At 38.8% G+C, this 12,804-nt stretch overlaps 1 protein-coding gene across 3 annotated transcripts in view; it reads left to right on the forward strand.

Annotated features, from left to right (window-relative positions):
• Positions 1-8,569: 8,569 nt before the first annotated feature.
• LOC108711102 (ankyrin repeat domain-containing protein 17) overlaps positions 8,570-12,804 on the forward strand; it is a 76,935-nt gene continuing 72,700 nt past the window's right edge. For all 3 annotated transcript variants that reach the window (XM_018252474.2, XM_018252494.2, XM_018252483.2), the window contains exons 1-2: positions 8,570-8,742; positions 8,947-9,442. In XM_018252474.2, the coding sequence (XP_018107963.1) occupies positions 9,062-9,442 (381 nt within the window). In that variant the 5' untranslated portion in view covers positions 8,570-8,742; positions 8,947-9,061. The remainder of the gene's footprint in view (positions 8,743-8,946; positions 9,443-12,804) is intronic.

A 12,804-nucleotide genomic window follows, 5' to 3' on the forward strand; every position in this document is an offset into this window, starting at 1 on the left:
ACCCTCAAAGTAAAACCACAAAAGAAGCTGTACTTAATTATTGGAAGATGGTGGCCAATGATGATATGTTAAACAAAAGGGTCACTGGTAAGACTAGATTTAGTTACCCAGGAATACTAACCTCAAGGAACATCAGTCCATCAGACCCGGTGGGGAAATACACACAGCCTCAAGTACAGCATTTTTTGACACCTCGGCCAGAGGTGTACAGATGTACGGGCTGTGTATTATGCAACACATTAATACTGGGAAGAGAGTTTAGACACCCAAAGACGTGTAAATAATATGAGATAAAGCATAGGTTGACATGAACATCCACAATGGCGGTGTACATCATTAAAGTCTAAAATAGAATAATGCTAGAAATGCTGTATTTTGTTTACTAAACATAAACATGAACTTACTGCACAACAAGCCTAATCAAACAAATGATTTATGCTTTCAAAGTTGGCCACAGGGGGTCACCATCTTGTAACTTTGTTAAACATCTTTGCAAGACCAAGACTGTGCACATGCTCAGTGTGGTCTGGGCTGCTTAGGGATGATCATGAATTATCAAAACAGCACAAGTCAAATAATATCTGCCAGAAGCTGATACAGCAAGACTGATTAGGCAGACTGCACTGGATCCTGTGTTGTCATGTAATCTATTGTGGATTTTATAGTTTTTGTATTGTTTAATACAAACTTTCTCCAACTCTGCAGAACTAGTGGCTGCAGCAAAATAATCCTCCAAATAGAATCCCAGTTTATCTGTTTAAATCTGGCTCCATGATCTTTGTCCCTGCAGCTGGAGTTGGAAACAGTAAAGGGGATGTAAAGGCAAAAATAAAAATCCAATACAAATCTCTACACAGTAGTGACTACTCTACAGGGATAAAAACAAAGCTGCTTGAGTTCTGCATGGCGGCTGGGAAGTAAGGTGGGGGCTCCCCCTGCTGTTCATATGTATGATTGTTTCCCCAGAGCAGTTAGGGAATTTCACTGCATACAGTCAGGTTTCTTATAAAAACAGTACACATTTTTTAATTAAAGTATATTGGAGAAAGGTTTCTTTTTCATTAAAGAAAGTAAAAATAGGATTTAGTTTTTCTGCCTTTATGTGCCCTTTTAATGTGGCAAAACTGTAGGGCAGCATTGGAGAAAAATTGATTCAGATAAACAGGACATTGCCCAACAGCCAGTAGCAAAACACTGGCGGGAAGCCAGACATGATCCATCAATAAATGTATGCCAATAGATCATATACCTAAACCACCCAGGGGTGGTGATATGGATAAAATGTTATTGAAACGTGAAGCTTTCTGGATTTATGAATTGCATTGTGTCACCACTAATGGATTAAATGGACAGCTACATCTTAGTTGTTTCTTAACTAGAGGTTTTGATTTTCCATGATAAACAATATATACCTCATGTCTTCATCATGCAGGAATGAAATTGTTTCATTGTAAAAACAAAGTTTCTTTTTCATGGAAATCGGTATATACACACTGTTAAACACTTACAAAGAACATAATACTGACACCAAGTGGAGAAAAGACACCTGATATTTGAATGGAGAAAAAAATACTTTTTTGAATTGATGGACTGTATTTGGACTAATGCCATCATGCTGGTGCCAAAATTCACTGATGGGGTGGTTATTTAAATTGTAACACTGAAAATGCACAATATCCTTAAAATCCTCAAGCAGGACCAAAACATCGGATAAGATGCTGTGACAATAAAATAAGCATTCATTCCCTATTCAAGGAGTGTGCTGATCCTTCATCTTTATATACCACAATCATTGTTTTTTTTTTTCTGGTCCTTTTATTATTTTTTTAATAATGTTCTATGATAACCTTTCAATGTTTGATTTTCAATGTTTGGTTATTAGCATCTTAGGAGTCTGAGGTGTAAGACGCTATTATGATGACACTAGCAGAGACATGCAATATAGGCCATCAATGTTAAAATACGGGCAATGTGAATTTAAATAATTTTTTTAACTAGCAGGAAGAAGATAGCAGGTTTTAAGTTTGTGACAGTTTGCAGTGTATGAAATAAATAATTGCTGATAAAATACTTTTTTCTGCTAAAAATACCATCAAAATTTGGTGAAGAATTGAAGAATATTACAAAGTAAAAACTGCAGAATATAACACAGTGAAATAGAAATTGCTGTGTTATTTATCCTAGGGATGCACTGAATCCACTATTTTTGATTCGGCTGAACCCCTGAATCCTTCAAGGTGGATTCAGCTGAATACCGAACCAAATCCTAATTTGGGTTGGAAAGGCGAAAAACATTTTTACTTCTTGTTTTCTGACAAAAAGTCACGATTTCCCTCCCCACCTGTAATTTGTGTATGCCAATTAGAATTCAGATTCACTGCTCTCCTTTCCCCTCCAGCGCTCTCCCCTCCCTTACTCTCCGGTGCTCTCTCCTCCCTCTCCCCTCATCTCTGGCGCTCTCTCCAGCCCTCCTCTCGGGCACTCTGCGCATGTGTGCACACAACGTTCAGGGGCATGCACGCACGGAGGGGAGTGCAGTGCCCAGCCGGGTCGCCTAGGGCACTGCTTATTCTCACTAGGCAACTTATATTGAAGTGTATTCCACAAATAATTTTAAAAACATTTTATACTTAAGGTGGCCATAGATGCACAGATATAGTATGGAAGAATTTTCATACAATATTTGCCGCGTATATGGTGGGAAACAAGCCGACCGATATCAGCAGAAGACTTGGATATCGGTCAGCTTGTCGATTGGGCTGGACACAAAATTTTGATTGGCCGCCTTTGAAGGCACCCAAACATCGGCCATTGTTAGTGCTGAATTATAGGTAGAATTATATTGTTTCTACTTGTATATCTGACAATTCAGCTCTACACGTGTGTATTGGTACGAACAATCTTTCTTGGAAATTTGTTATGTATATGGCCACCTTTAGGTCTCCCCAACCCTTCTTTATTAAAGTACAAAGCAATATGTAAATGAGGAATTGTATATACAGGTATGGGATCCGTTATCCGTAAACCCATTATCCAGAAAGCTCTGAATTATGTAATGTGATTTAATTTTTTTATGTGTACTGATATAACAGTTCCTTGTAATAAGACATGTACTATGATATAATTAATCCTTATTTGAGGCAAAACCAGGCTATTGGGTTTATTTCATGTTTACACGATTTTCTAGTAGACTTAAGGTATGAAAATCCAAATTATGGAAAGATCCATTATCCGAAAAGCCTTTCTGGATAACAAAAGCATTCTGGATAACAAGCAATATGTAAATGAGGAATTGTATATACAGGTATGGGATCCGTTATCCGTAAACCCATTATCCAGAAAGCTCTGAATTATGTAATGTGATTTAATTTTTTTATGTGTACTGATATAACAGTTCCTTGTAATAAGACATGTACTATGATATAATTAATCCTTATTTGAGGCAAAACCAGGCTATTGGGTTTATTTCATGTTTACACGATTTTCTAGTAGACTTAAGGTATGAAAATCCAAATTATGGAAAGATCCATTATCCGAAAAGCCTTTCTCGATAACAAAAGCATTCTGGATAACAAGTCTTATACCTGTAATAATACTTAGAACAGCGACTGGCACTTTCCACTGGGGCCCATGGGACCTAGTGCAAAATCTAGGTATTGTAGCAGTGGCCTAACTAAGCAATACTGTGCTCCATAGTAAAATTATTTTAAGGCCCCAATGAGCTAAGGAAAAACATTTAATACATGTGAAAATGTTGCAGAAAACAAACATACATTGACACAGCTACATTTCAGGAGAGTAAATTTTAACACGCTGAGATCATTACTTTAACAGGTCGATTGGAACATGAGGTCATCCAGGATTCCTTGCATCAAGAGATGCATGGTGTGTGATGCATCATAAATGACTGGCAGGATGCCTTTACTTTAGATGTAAGCACTTTTACTGACTGTGACAAAGTTGCGTGACTTCAACTGCAGTTGCACTTAATAAACGAGCCCTCAGGTGTAAAACAGCAATTAAATAGGCAAAAACAGAAGATAACTGATTGCTTCAGTTACAATAACTGAAAAAATTAAATATTTGGTTACATGAAAATCAAATATACTTAATCAGTTCTATTCCTCAATGTAAACAATAGAGAGGTCAAAAGTTACAAAACTGAGCGGCAGATATATTAAAGGGGTACTATCGTGAAAATTAAAATTTAATATAAGCTTCAGCATACTGAAATAAGAAACGTTCTAAAAATTCTGTACTGTTTCTGAAAAAATCAAGTTCATCTTCCTCTCAGCATCTGTTTCTCTACATTCTCTCGTTATGCAGCAGTTGGGTGTCAGATAATCATTGATAGTTAGATCCAATATATCTTTTAAGGGAGCTCCTTTTGCCTAGAAGATGTATTAGAGGTCTCTCTATTCAAATCACCAGATATCATGTCTCTCTACATGCAGGACTTGTGCAAAAGGCAGTTATGTTTTTAGATTTTGTTTGTACTATAATCAGTTATTTGAATGAGCTCTAATACATCTGCTAGAAAAGGAAGCTCCCCTATAAGATATTTTGGCTCTAACTGTCAAATACTGACACCCAACTGTTACATAAATACATAGTTAAATCGGGTTGAAAAAAGACAAAGTCCATCAAGTTAAACCCCTCCAAATGAAAATCCAGCATCAATACACACACCCCTACATACTTTCACATAAATGTGAAATATATATGCCCATATCAATACTAACTATAGAGTTTAGTATCACAATAGCCTTTGATATTATGTCTGTCCAAGAAACCATCCAAGCCCCTCTTAAAAGCATTAACAGAATCAGCCATCACATCACCCGGCAGTGCATTCAACAACCTCATTGTCCTCACTGTGAAGAACCACCTATGTTGCTTCAAATGAAAGTTTGTTTCTTCTAGTCTGAAGGGGTGGCCTCTGGTACTGTGATCCTCTTTATGGGTAAAAAGGTCTGCTATTTTTCTATAATGTACTTATAAAGTGTAATCATATCCCCTTGCAAGTGCCTTTTTTCTAGAGAAAACAACCCAAACCTTGACAGTCTACCCTCATAATTTAAGTCTACAAAAACCCCAAGATCCTTCTCATTTAAGGAAACTCCCAATACACTGCCATTTAGTGTATAAATTGCTTTTATATTATTTTTGCCAAAGTGCATGATCTTGCATAACCTCATTTTCTAGTTTGCTGCCCAGTTTCCCAACTTAGACACATCACTCTGCAAAGTGGTGCATGAAACCTATAGCTCTGCACAATTTAGTATCATCTGCAAAAATAGAAACAGTACTTTCAACGTCCACCTCCAGGTCATTAATAAACCAGTTGAAAAGCAAGGGACCAAGTACAGAGCCCTGCGGTACTCCACTAACAACACTGGTCCAAGTAGAAAATGTTCCATTTATCACCGCTCTTTGTAGTCTATCTTTTAGCCAGTTCTCTATCCAGGTAGAAATACTATATTCCAGGCCAACATTCCTTTATTTAACCAGTAACCTTCTGTGTGGCACTGTATCAAATGCTTTAGCAAAATCTAAGTAAATCACATCCACTGCCATCACAGAATCGTATGAATCGCATGAAGACAGAATGAAGAGAAACAGATGCTGAGAGAGGGATAGAGAACATAAACTTGATTATTTCAGAAATTATTGCAGAATATTTAATAATTGTTTTTACAATGTTTCTTCTTTCAGTATGCAAAAGCTTATATCTAGTTTTCATTTTCGCTATAGTATCCCTTTAAGGATCGAGTTGTGTTTTCCATGAAAATTTTATCCGAAAATACACCATCTAAAACCTGTCGAGGTCATGTAGGAGTCAATGGCAGAGGTCCCTTGAACCATTTGAAGATGTTAATAGCCTTCAAGATGTTCAAGTTTTTTTTTGAGGGTTTTGCTCAAAACTCGATCAATTCGAATTTCTTTGCTGTGTCAAATTTTTTCCATTCGAGTTTCCATTCAAGTTCTGAGTTAGTTCGAGGTATGACAAACTCTAAAATTCGACCTTTGATAAATATTACCCTGAATCAGTAGAGGTACACATAAGCCCAGTTCACACAAATTCTTAGTGGCTGCCACAAAATAAGGTACTGAAAGATACCAAAACAAAGGCCTTAGGTCTGTTGGAATACACCCTAAATTACACTTATTTCAGTTTTAGAATGAATGTTTATTATGATTTCATCAGGCTCCCTTTCATCTGGTATGGTAGAAACGGATTGGAGGCCAGCTATTGTAATTTTAGTACTTGAAAAAGGATTCATAATCTCAGTCTGGCAATTATAGACATGTACGTCTGACATCTGTTGTGGGCAAGTTATTGGAAGGTTTATTAGGGAACAACATTCAAGAGTATTTTCTGGAGAATTAAATAATAAGTAGTAATCAGCATGGCATTATGAAAGACAGATCATGTCAAACAAATGTATTTGCTTTTTATGATGAAAGTAAGTAGTAGGTTGGACAGTGAAGTTGTAGTAGATAAGATCTAATTGGATTTTACCAGTGTTTTTGATAAAGTGTGGCTTAAATTTTAAAATGGCTTAAAAGGCTTTGTGTAAAGAAGGTGGCTGCAGACAAGTAGTCAGCACAACTATTTTCACTCCTTTATGGAGGCAGTGCACGTTCTTCAATGGCCAAATCCCATTGGCATCACAGATCAAAGAATATTTTTGAACAGCAACACCAAACTCCTCATCTTTAAAAAAACTTTATTAGTGCTTTAGGGCATCACAGCAACGTTTAAGGCAATGTGGCCTTTTGTCAACATGCCCTAAAGCACTAATAAAGGCTTTTAAAAGATGAAGAGTTTGGTGGTGCTGTTCAAAAATATTCATTAAAGAAGGTGGCTGTCAATTGTAAATTCTCTACTTGCAATTAGGTGTAGTGTTATTAATGGTGTGCCGCAGTGTTCTGTACTAAATCCAGGCTTATAGTGAGTAATGTATCTTTGTTTTCTGTTGACACAAAACAAAGTAATTCAGTTAGTCCTATTGATGATGTGACTTCCGGGAAGTGGCATAATTGAAGGGGAATCTAGACAAACTGGCAATTTATGCAGATAACAAAGAAGAGGTTCAAAATTGAGAAGTGCAAAGTTATGTATTTGGGATTTAAAATACAAGCCCTTACTGGGACTAAATTACACAAATTCTTTATGGCAAAAGACTTGGGAATATTTGTATAAAATTCTTCAAGAGGAAATAGTGGCATTATTTCCCTTTACAAAACACTGGTAAGGTCCCATCTAGAATATGTTGATCAGCTAAACCACTTTACTTAATCTTCCATGATTCTTTCTTTCATGTCTGGCATGGTGCTATTGGATCCAACAATCAGTCTAATATTTATCAACCTGTTAATTTGATCCAACAATCAGCCGCTTTTGGATCCAACAATCAGCCTAATATTTATCAACCTGTTAATTTGACATCTGTGCTAGAATTTGGAGGGGATAATACCACACAAGATGCTGGAATACATTTAAAATCACAATACTATTAGTTTGTGCCAGCCTAGTTTTGTGTGCAACAGAATTTGCCAGAAAAATTGAATTACTTTGAGAGTTGAGCAAAAACCTAGGGTTACAGTAAATTTGATATGGTTACATTTTCCAAGCGCTTTTGATATAGTACCTTGCAGATATTAAGCAGGCCACGTGCTTTAGGTTTGCAAGTTAGTATTTTAAGTAGGAATGCAATGAATCCACTATTATGGATTCGGCCAAACCCCTGAATCCTTCTCCAAAGATTCGGCTGAATACCGAAAAGGGGTGGGAAGGGGAAAACCTTTTTTTCTTCCTTGTTTTGAGACAAAAAGTCACGCAATGTGATTTTTAATAAAAAATGGAGTCTGAGCCCTAATTGAGAGTATGGAGATTATTGCCTTGAAAGGCCTGACTGCCAGGTTAAGGATCCAGGCAATTTCCATTACGGCGTTTGTTATCTGGGTTGAAAAAAAATGGAGATTCAAAAGAGGCCCTTATATTTGCAATACCCGTGGCACAAAACAAGTCCACAGGTGCATTTAAAAGTGCAAGTTTATGGTTTGTTTCAGCATCTAAATAGCCAGTCTTACTCACTAAGATGTACAGCCTAGCTTTTCAACTGCATTACATAGACTTGAAATAGAAAAACTATACTACACTGATTTTTCAGCGATGAGGATTTGCTTTTGAAGTCCTAATAAACTCTGGACCCAAGGCCTGTTACCATGCATTCTATGAAGCTGACCGGTAATACCGCCGCCCAAGGGTGTATCTACGTTATTATTTTCAACATCCAGTTTTACTTCCCAATGAAACAGAATAGTAAAGGTTGTAATTGCTAGAGAACGCGAACTGGACCAATATAAGAAGTAACGCAGAATAACTAGAATTATACTGCATCACACAATTCCTGCACAACCAACCTCTCCTCTCCTCACTTGACCCCTACTGAGCACGCGTCCTGAGTTCTAGACTGTTCCCACCACAGCTAGGAGGCGGGGCACACAATCTACCGCCCTGAAGCCAGCCTGCGCGAGAGCTAGAAGTGTAGCGGAAGGCGGGGCTTGAAGCTAGCGCATTTCGTAGGAGGACATTTGACTTAAGGGGAACGAAGAAAGAATATTAGCTTCTTCCGGGGGGAGAAGCACGCACGGACACCAGACGGTGGCCGTCAGTTCGTGACGAATCAATAAGACGTAAAGGCAAAGCAGTGTGAATATCTAAAGTATATTGATGTAAGAAAACTGTGTAAACTCGGTCACTCTTGCATGACGAGAGAAATGGCCGCCGGTGTTAAAACTTCTTGAATTGAAATGGGTCCGGGTGAATTCGAGTGTATTAAAAGTAATCACTTGCTAACCACCTTCTAGTCACACAGGTGATAGGCTAAACCTATGCGCGTGCCCGCACTCATATCCAACTACTCTTCCTTCCTGCAGATCAGGTTCGCGAATGCGATTTTGGTGACGTCACAGTTTTATCGCGAGATCTGGGGTTCGGCTGTACTACCCAGCGCAGTGAGCAAGAGGAGGGGGAGGCGGCGTCATAGGAGTCATGATGATGATGGAACCGCCGTTACCGCCAGCACCACAGGAACAGCAGCAGCCACCGCCTAGTGGGAATGAGGAGGGGAAAGGAGACGCAGAGAAGCCCCAACAGACCAGTGGGGATCTCGTCCCCGCCAGCGAAGCTCCTAGTGAGCTCAGCAAGTCTGCCCGAGGCCTGGCCAGGATGTGCGACCTGCTGCTGAAGAAGAAGCAACAGCGGAGGCAGCAAGGAGCTGGGGCTTCTCCTGTCTCACCCACTGGGACTGGACCTCCTGGAAGGAACCGGCGACAGAAAAGGAGTAGGAGTAGTCGCACGGCCAGCAGCAGTGATACTGAGAAGAGCAGCGAGAGTGGCAGCAGTAGCCAAGAGGAGGAAGAAGTGTCTGAGGTGGGAACCCCCTGGGGACGCAGAAGGGTTGGGGAAGTAATTGAGATTAAAACGAGAGAGATGGTTCTGTCACGTGGTAGTGCCACTGCCCACGTTCTCAGCCTTTAACTTCTTATTTGGAGTATGTTTGTACGGTTTTAACTATTGCTTATGGCCTGTTTAATTGAACTTCGGTTCTTAAACTGTTGAACTTAACTTTGCACTTAGGGACTCGGTTAAAAGTTGTGGGAATTGCAGGTTGTCGATCTCGCTTACTGGAGATAGTTTCCAGGAAGTGCACCTTGTCAATTAAATGTCATTCTTCAGGCCTCCACTCACTAAGTAAGAACTAACGAATGACACAGGGATTTAATCAGATCATAATATCACTCCAATATTTCTGTCCTTTAAGTAACTGTAGTACAGGGGGAAATAGTGGTTGCAATATTCCCAATATGCTGCTTCTCCCCCCCCCCCCCCCCACTGATCACCAATAAACACAAACCTACTAATCTTCCTGTTAGTGTACCTTAGCTGTGATACACATGCAGTCTACAATGGGTCTACTATTGTTCAAACTATTAATCTAAAAATCTGATCTGGCTTGTTTCAAATGAAACCTGTCCAATAGTTTAACTGTATCTACTTTAAAAAGGAAAGTGTTGGTTGGATTTGACAACTTTTGTTTGTGCCACTGCTTCCAGTATTTTTAACTTTTGGGTTACTCTGGCTCAGCAGTAATATGCATCTTTTTTTTTTCAAGGATTAATTTGTTTGTTTCCATTGATTCCTAAGGACAGAAGCACACAGTCAGAATCAGGGAGATTAGTCACCCGGCGACAAATTTCCTCTTGCCTTCCCGCCGGCTAGAACGAAAATCGTCGGCGGCGTGGCAATTGGGGCATATCATTTTCCGAAGTTTCCACGTGAGGCAACTTCAGAAAACGAAGCTCTCCAAGTGTCACCCCTCCAGCGGTTTTCTTCTAGCCTGCGGGAAGGCAATTTGGCTAGATTAGTCGCCCCGAATAATAGATTTGTCGCCGGGCGATTAATCTTCCCGAATCTGACCGCGTGTTTCTGCCCTTAAGCTCCCCATAGACGCGACGATTCTTCTTGCCGAACGACCGATTTTAGGGAAGCCCGACCAATCCTTCGAAATTATCGTGCGGTTAGTGGTATTCGAACGATCGTACATCTTACGATTTTTCGGCCGACATCTGTCGGGAAATTGATCGGCCAGGTCAAAAAATCTTTGTCGGTCCCAGTGCAATCTATCTATGTTTGCAGGGCCAAGAAGGCAGCTCCCCTTTGTTTTCCTGGCAAATTGGTCTTTTTAGTTGATGGTAAATTCGTACGATCTGAGAAGATTGTGGTCTCACGATCAGGATCTGATCTTTTAAAAATCTCAACATCTATGGCCAGCTTTAGTGTGAATTAGGTTTAGCAGAGTTAGTGTCTCTTATAAACCATTTTTACAGCTGTGTCTAACTTTTTACATTGAATGGGTCAGATAAGATAAGGCATAAATTGCACTTAACTGATGTATTCGTGGAGCTCCTCAGCAGAGTGTCACATCTGGCCCACATGCTACTAATTGGACAGGTCTGTTAAATTTACAGGTATGGGACCTGTTATCCAGATTTGCTCGCGACCTGGGATTTTCCGGATAACGGACCTTTCCATAATTTGTATCGTCATACCTTTATTTCTACTAGGAAACCATTTAAACATTTAATAATCACAAAAGGATGGTTTTGCTTTCAATAAGGATTAATTATACCTTGGTAGTGATCAGGTACAATGTGCTGTTTTATTATTACAATGAAAAGAAAATAATTGACTAAAAATTAGGATTATTTGGATAAAATTGAGTCTATGGCAGACTTCCTTTCCCTAATTTGGACCTTTCTGAAATAAGAAAATAATTGACTAAAAATTAGGATTATTTGGATGAAATGGAGTCTATGGCAGACTTCCTTTCCCTAATTTGGACTTTTCTGAAATGGGTTTCCGGGTAATGGATCCCCTGTACCTGTACAATGAAAATGCAGGTTATTGATGTTCAAAAGTTTAGACAGCCCCCAAGTGATAGCTATGTAGCCTTACATAATTGTGTTTTCACTATTACCTTTTAAAACAAATCTGAAACTATTTTTTGATCTGCATTTTTTTTCTGTTATTTGACTGTGCATGGAAAGCATTAGTATTTCCTTTCCCTTTCTCTTAAAGTAATACATTTGATGGGCTGGGTTGCAGCATGCTCATGAGTCACACATCCCTTTTTCTTTCTCTCGTCTGGCTTTTTATTTTGTTGATTGAAAATAATAAAATACAGTACACCAGGAATGCTTAACCTGCAATTTTATAATCTGAACTTCATTTCCCAATATCCTTTGGCAGCCGATAGTTGTATAAATGCTAGATTTTTGGAACTTTAAAGTCACATACATTGTTTGGAAGTAATTTAGCACTCTGTGACTGCATAATTTATACCAAAGCACATAAATAAATAGGTTTAATTTGGGTAATGGTTCTTAAAATATCCTCTTATTTTAAAGGGGACCCGTCACCCAAAAAAATTGTTTAAAATCCTATTTTATCACATTAGTCAAGCAAAATGAACTTTAATTACACTATATAAATTATTTGAATCTTGTTTCCTTCAGTCTGGGAATTCATAATTATAGCAAGCAGGCAGCAGCCATTTTGTGGACACTGTTATTAAGGCAAGTCTTGCATCATCTTAAAATCTTGTTTGTGCACCAGAATGGGGGACACAATGTCCATCCCCATGCCCTGGCTACACAATTAAATGATGAAGAGAATGGGGGAATGTGTGAAGAGCAGTGACATCTAGGAAGTGCTGAATGGAAAGTGAAAGTAATTGTCTGCCCCTCCTCTATGCCCATGGCATAGAGGAGGGGCAGACAATATTTGATTGACAACTGAAATTTTTAAATGAGCTTACAACAGCTATGAATGCTTTAATAAAAAAAAGAAATTGGATTTCATGTTTAATTTGAAAAGGACTTTTATTATACAGATTTTTGTGTCTGGGTGACAGTTCCACTTTAAACTGCTGTCGGCCAATACTATTCATATAAATGTAGATTTTGGGTTTTTAAATAGAAATCTAAAACACATATGTGTTGAAAATTAAGATCTTTGTTGTCAAGATCTGTCCTGTGGATTTGTTGGTGGGTTGGGGTTCAGTTGACATCTTGGGCTCCTTGATGTCCATTTACCAGTGATCAACTAAGAGCCCAAACATACCCCTAGCCACCAGAGAACTTTGGAAAATTACTTGAATCGTCCAGAGAATGGCACTTAACGACCCCCCCATATGCTACTTTGTGATTTCTTAATGCTATTTCTAGATCGGG

The sequence above is a fragment of the Xenopus laevis genome, chromosome 1L (genome assembly GCF_017654675.1).
Source record: "Xenopus laevis strain J_2021 chromosome 1L, Xenopus_laevis_v10.1, whole genome shotgun sequence".
Lineage (NCBI taxonomy): Eukaryota > Metazoa > Chordata > Amphibia > Anura > Pipidae > Xenopus > Xenopus laevis.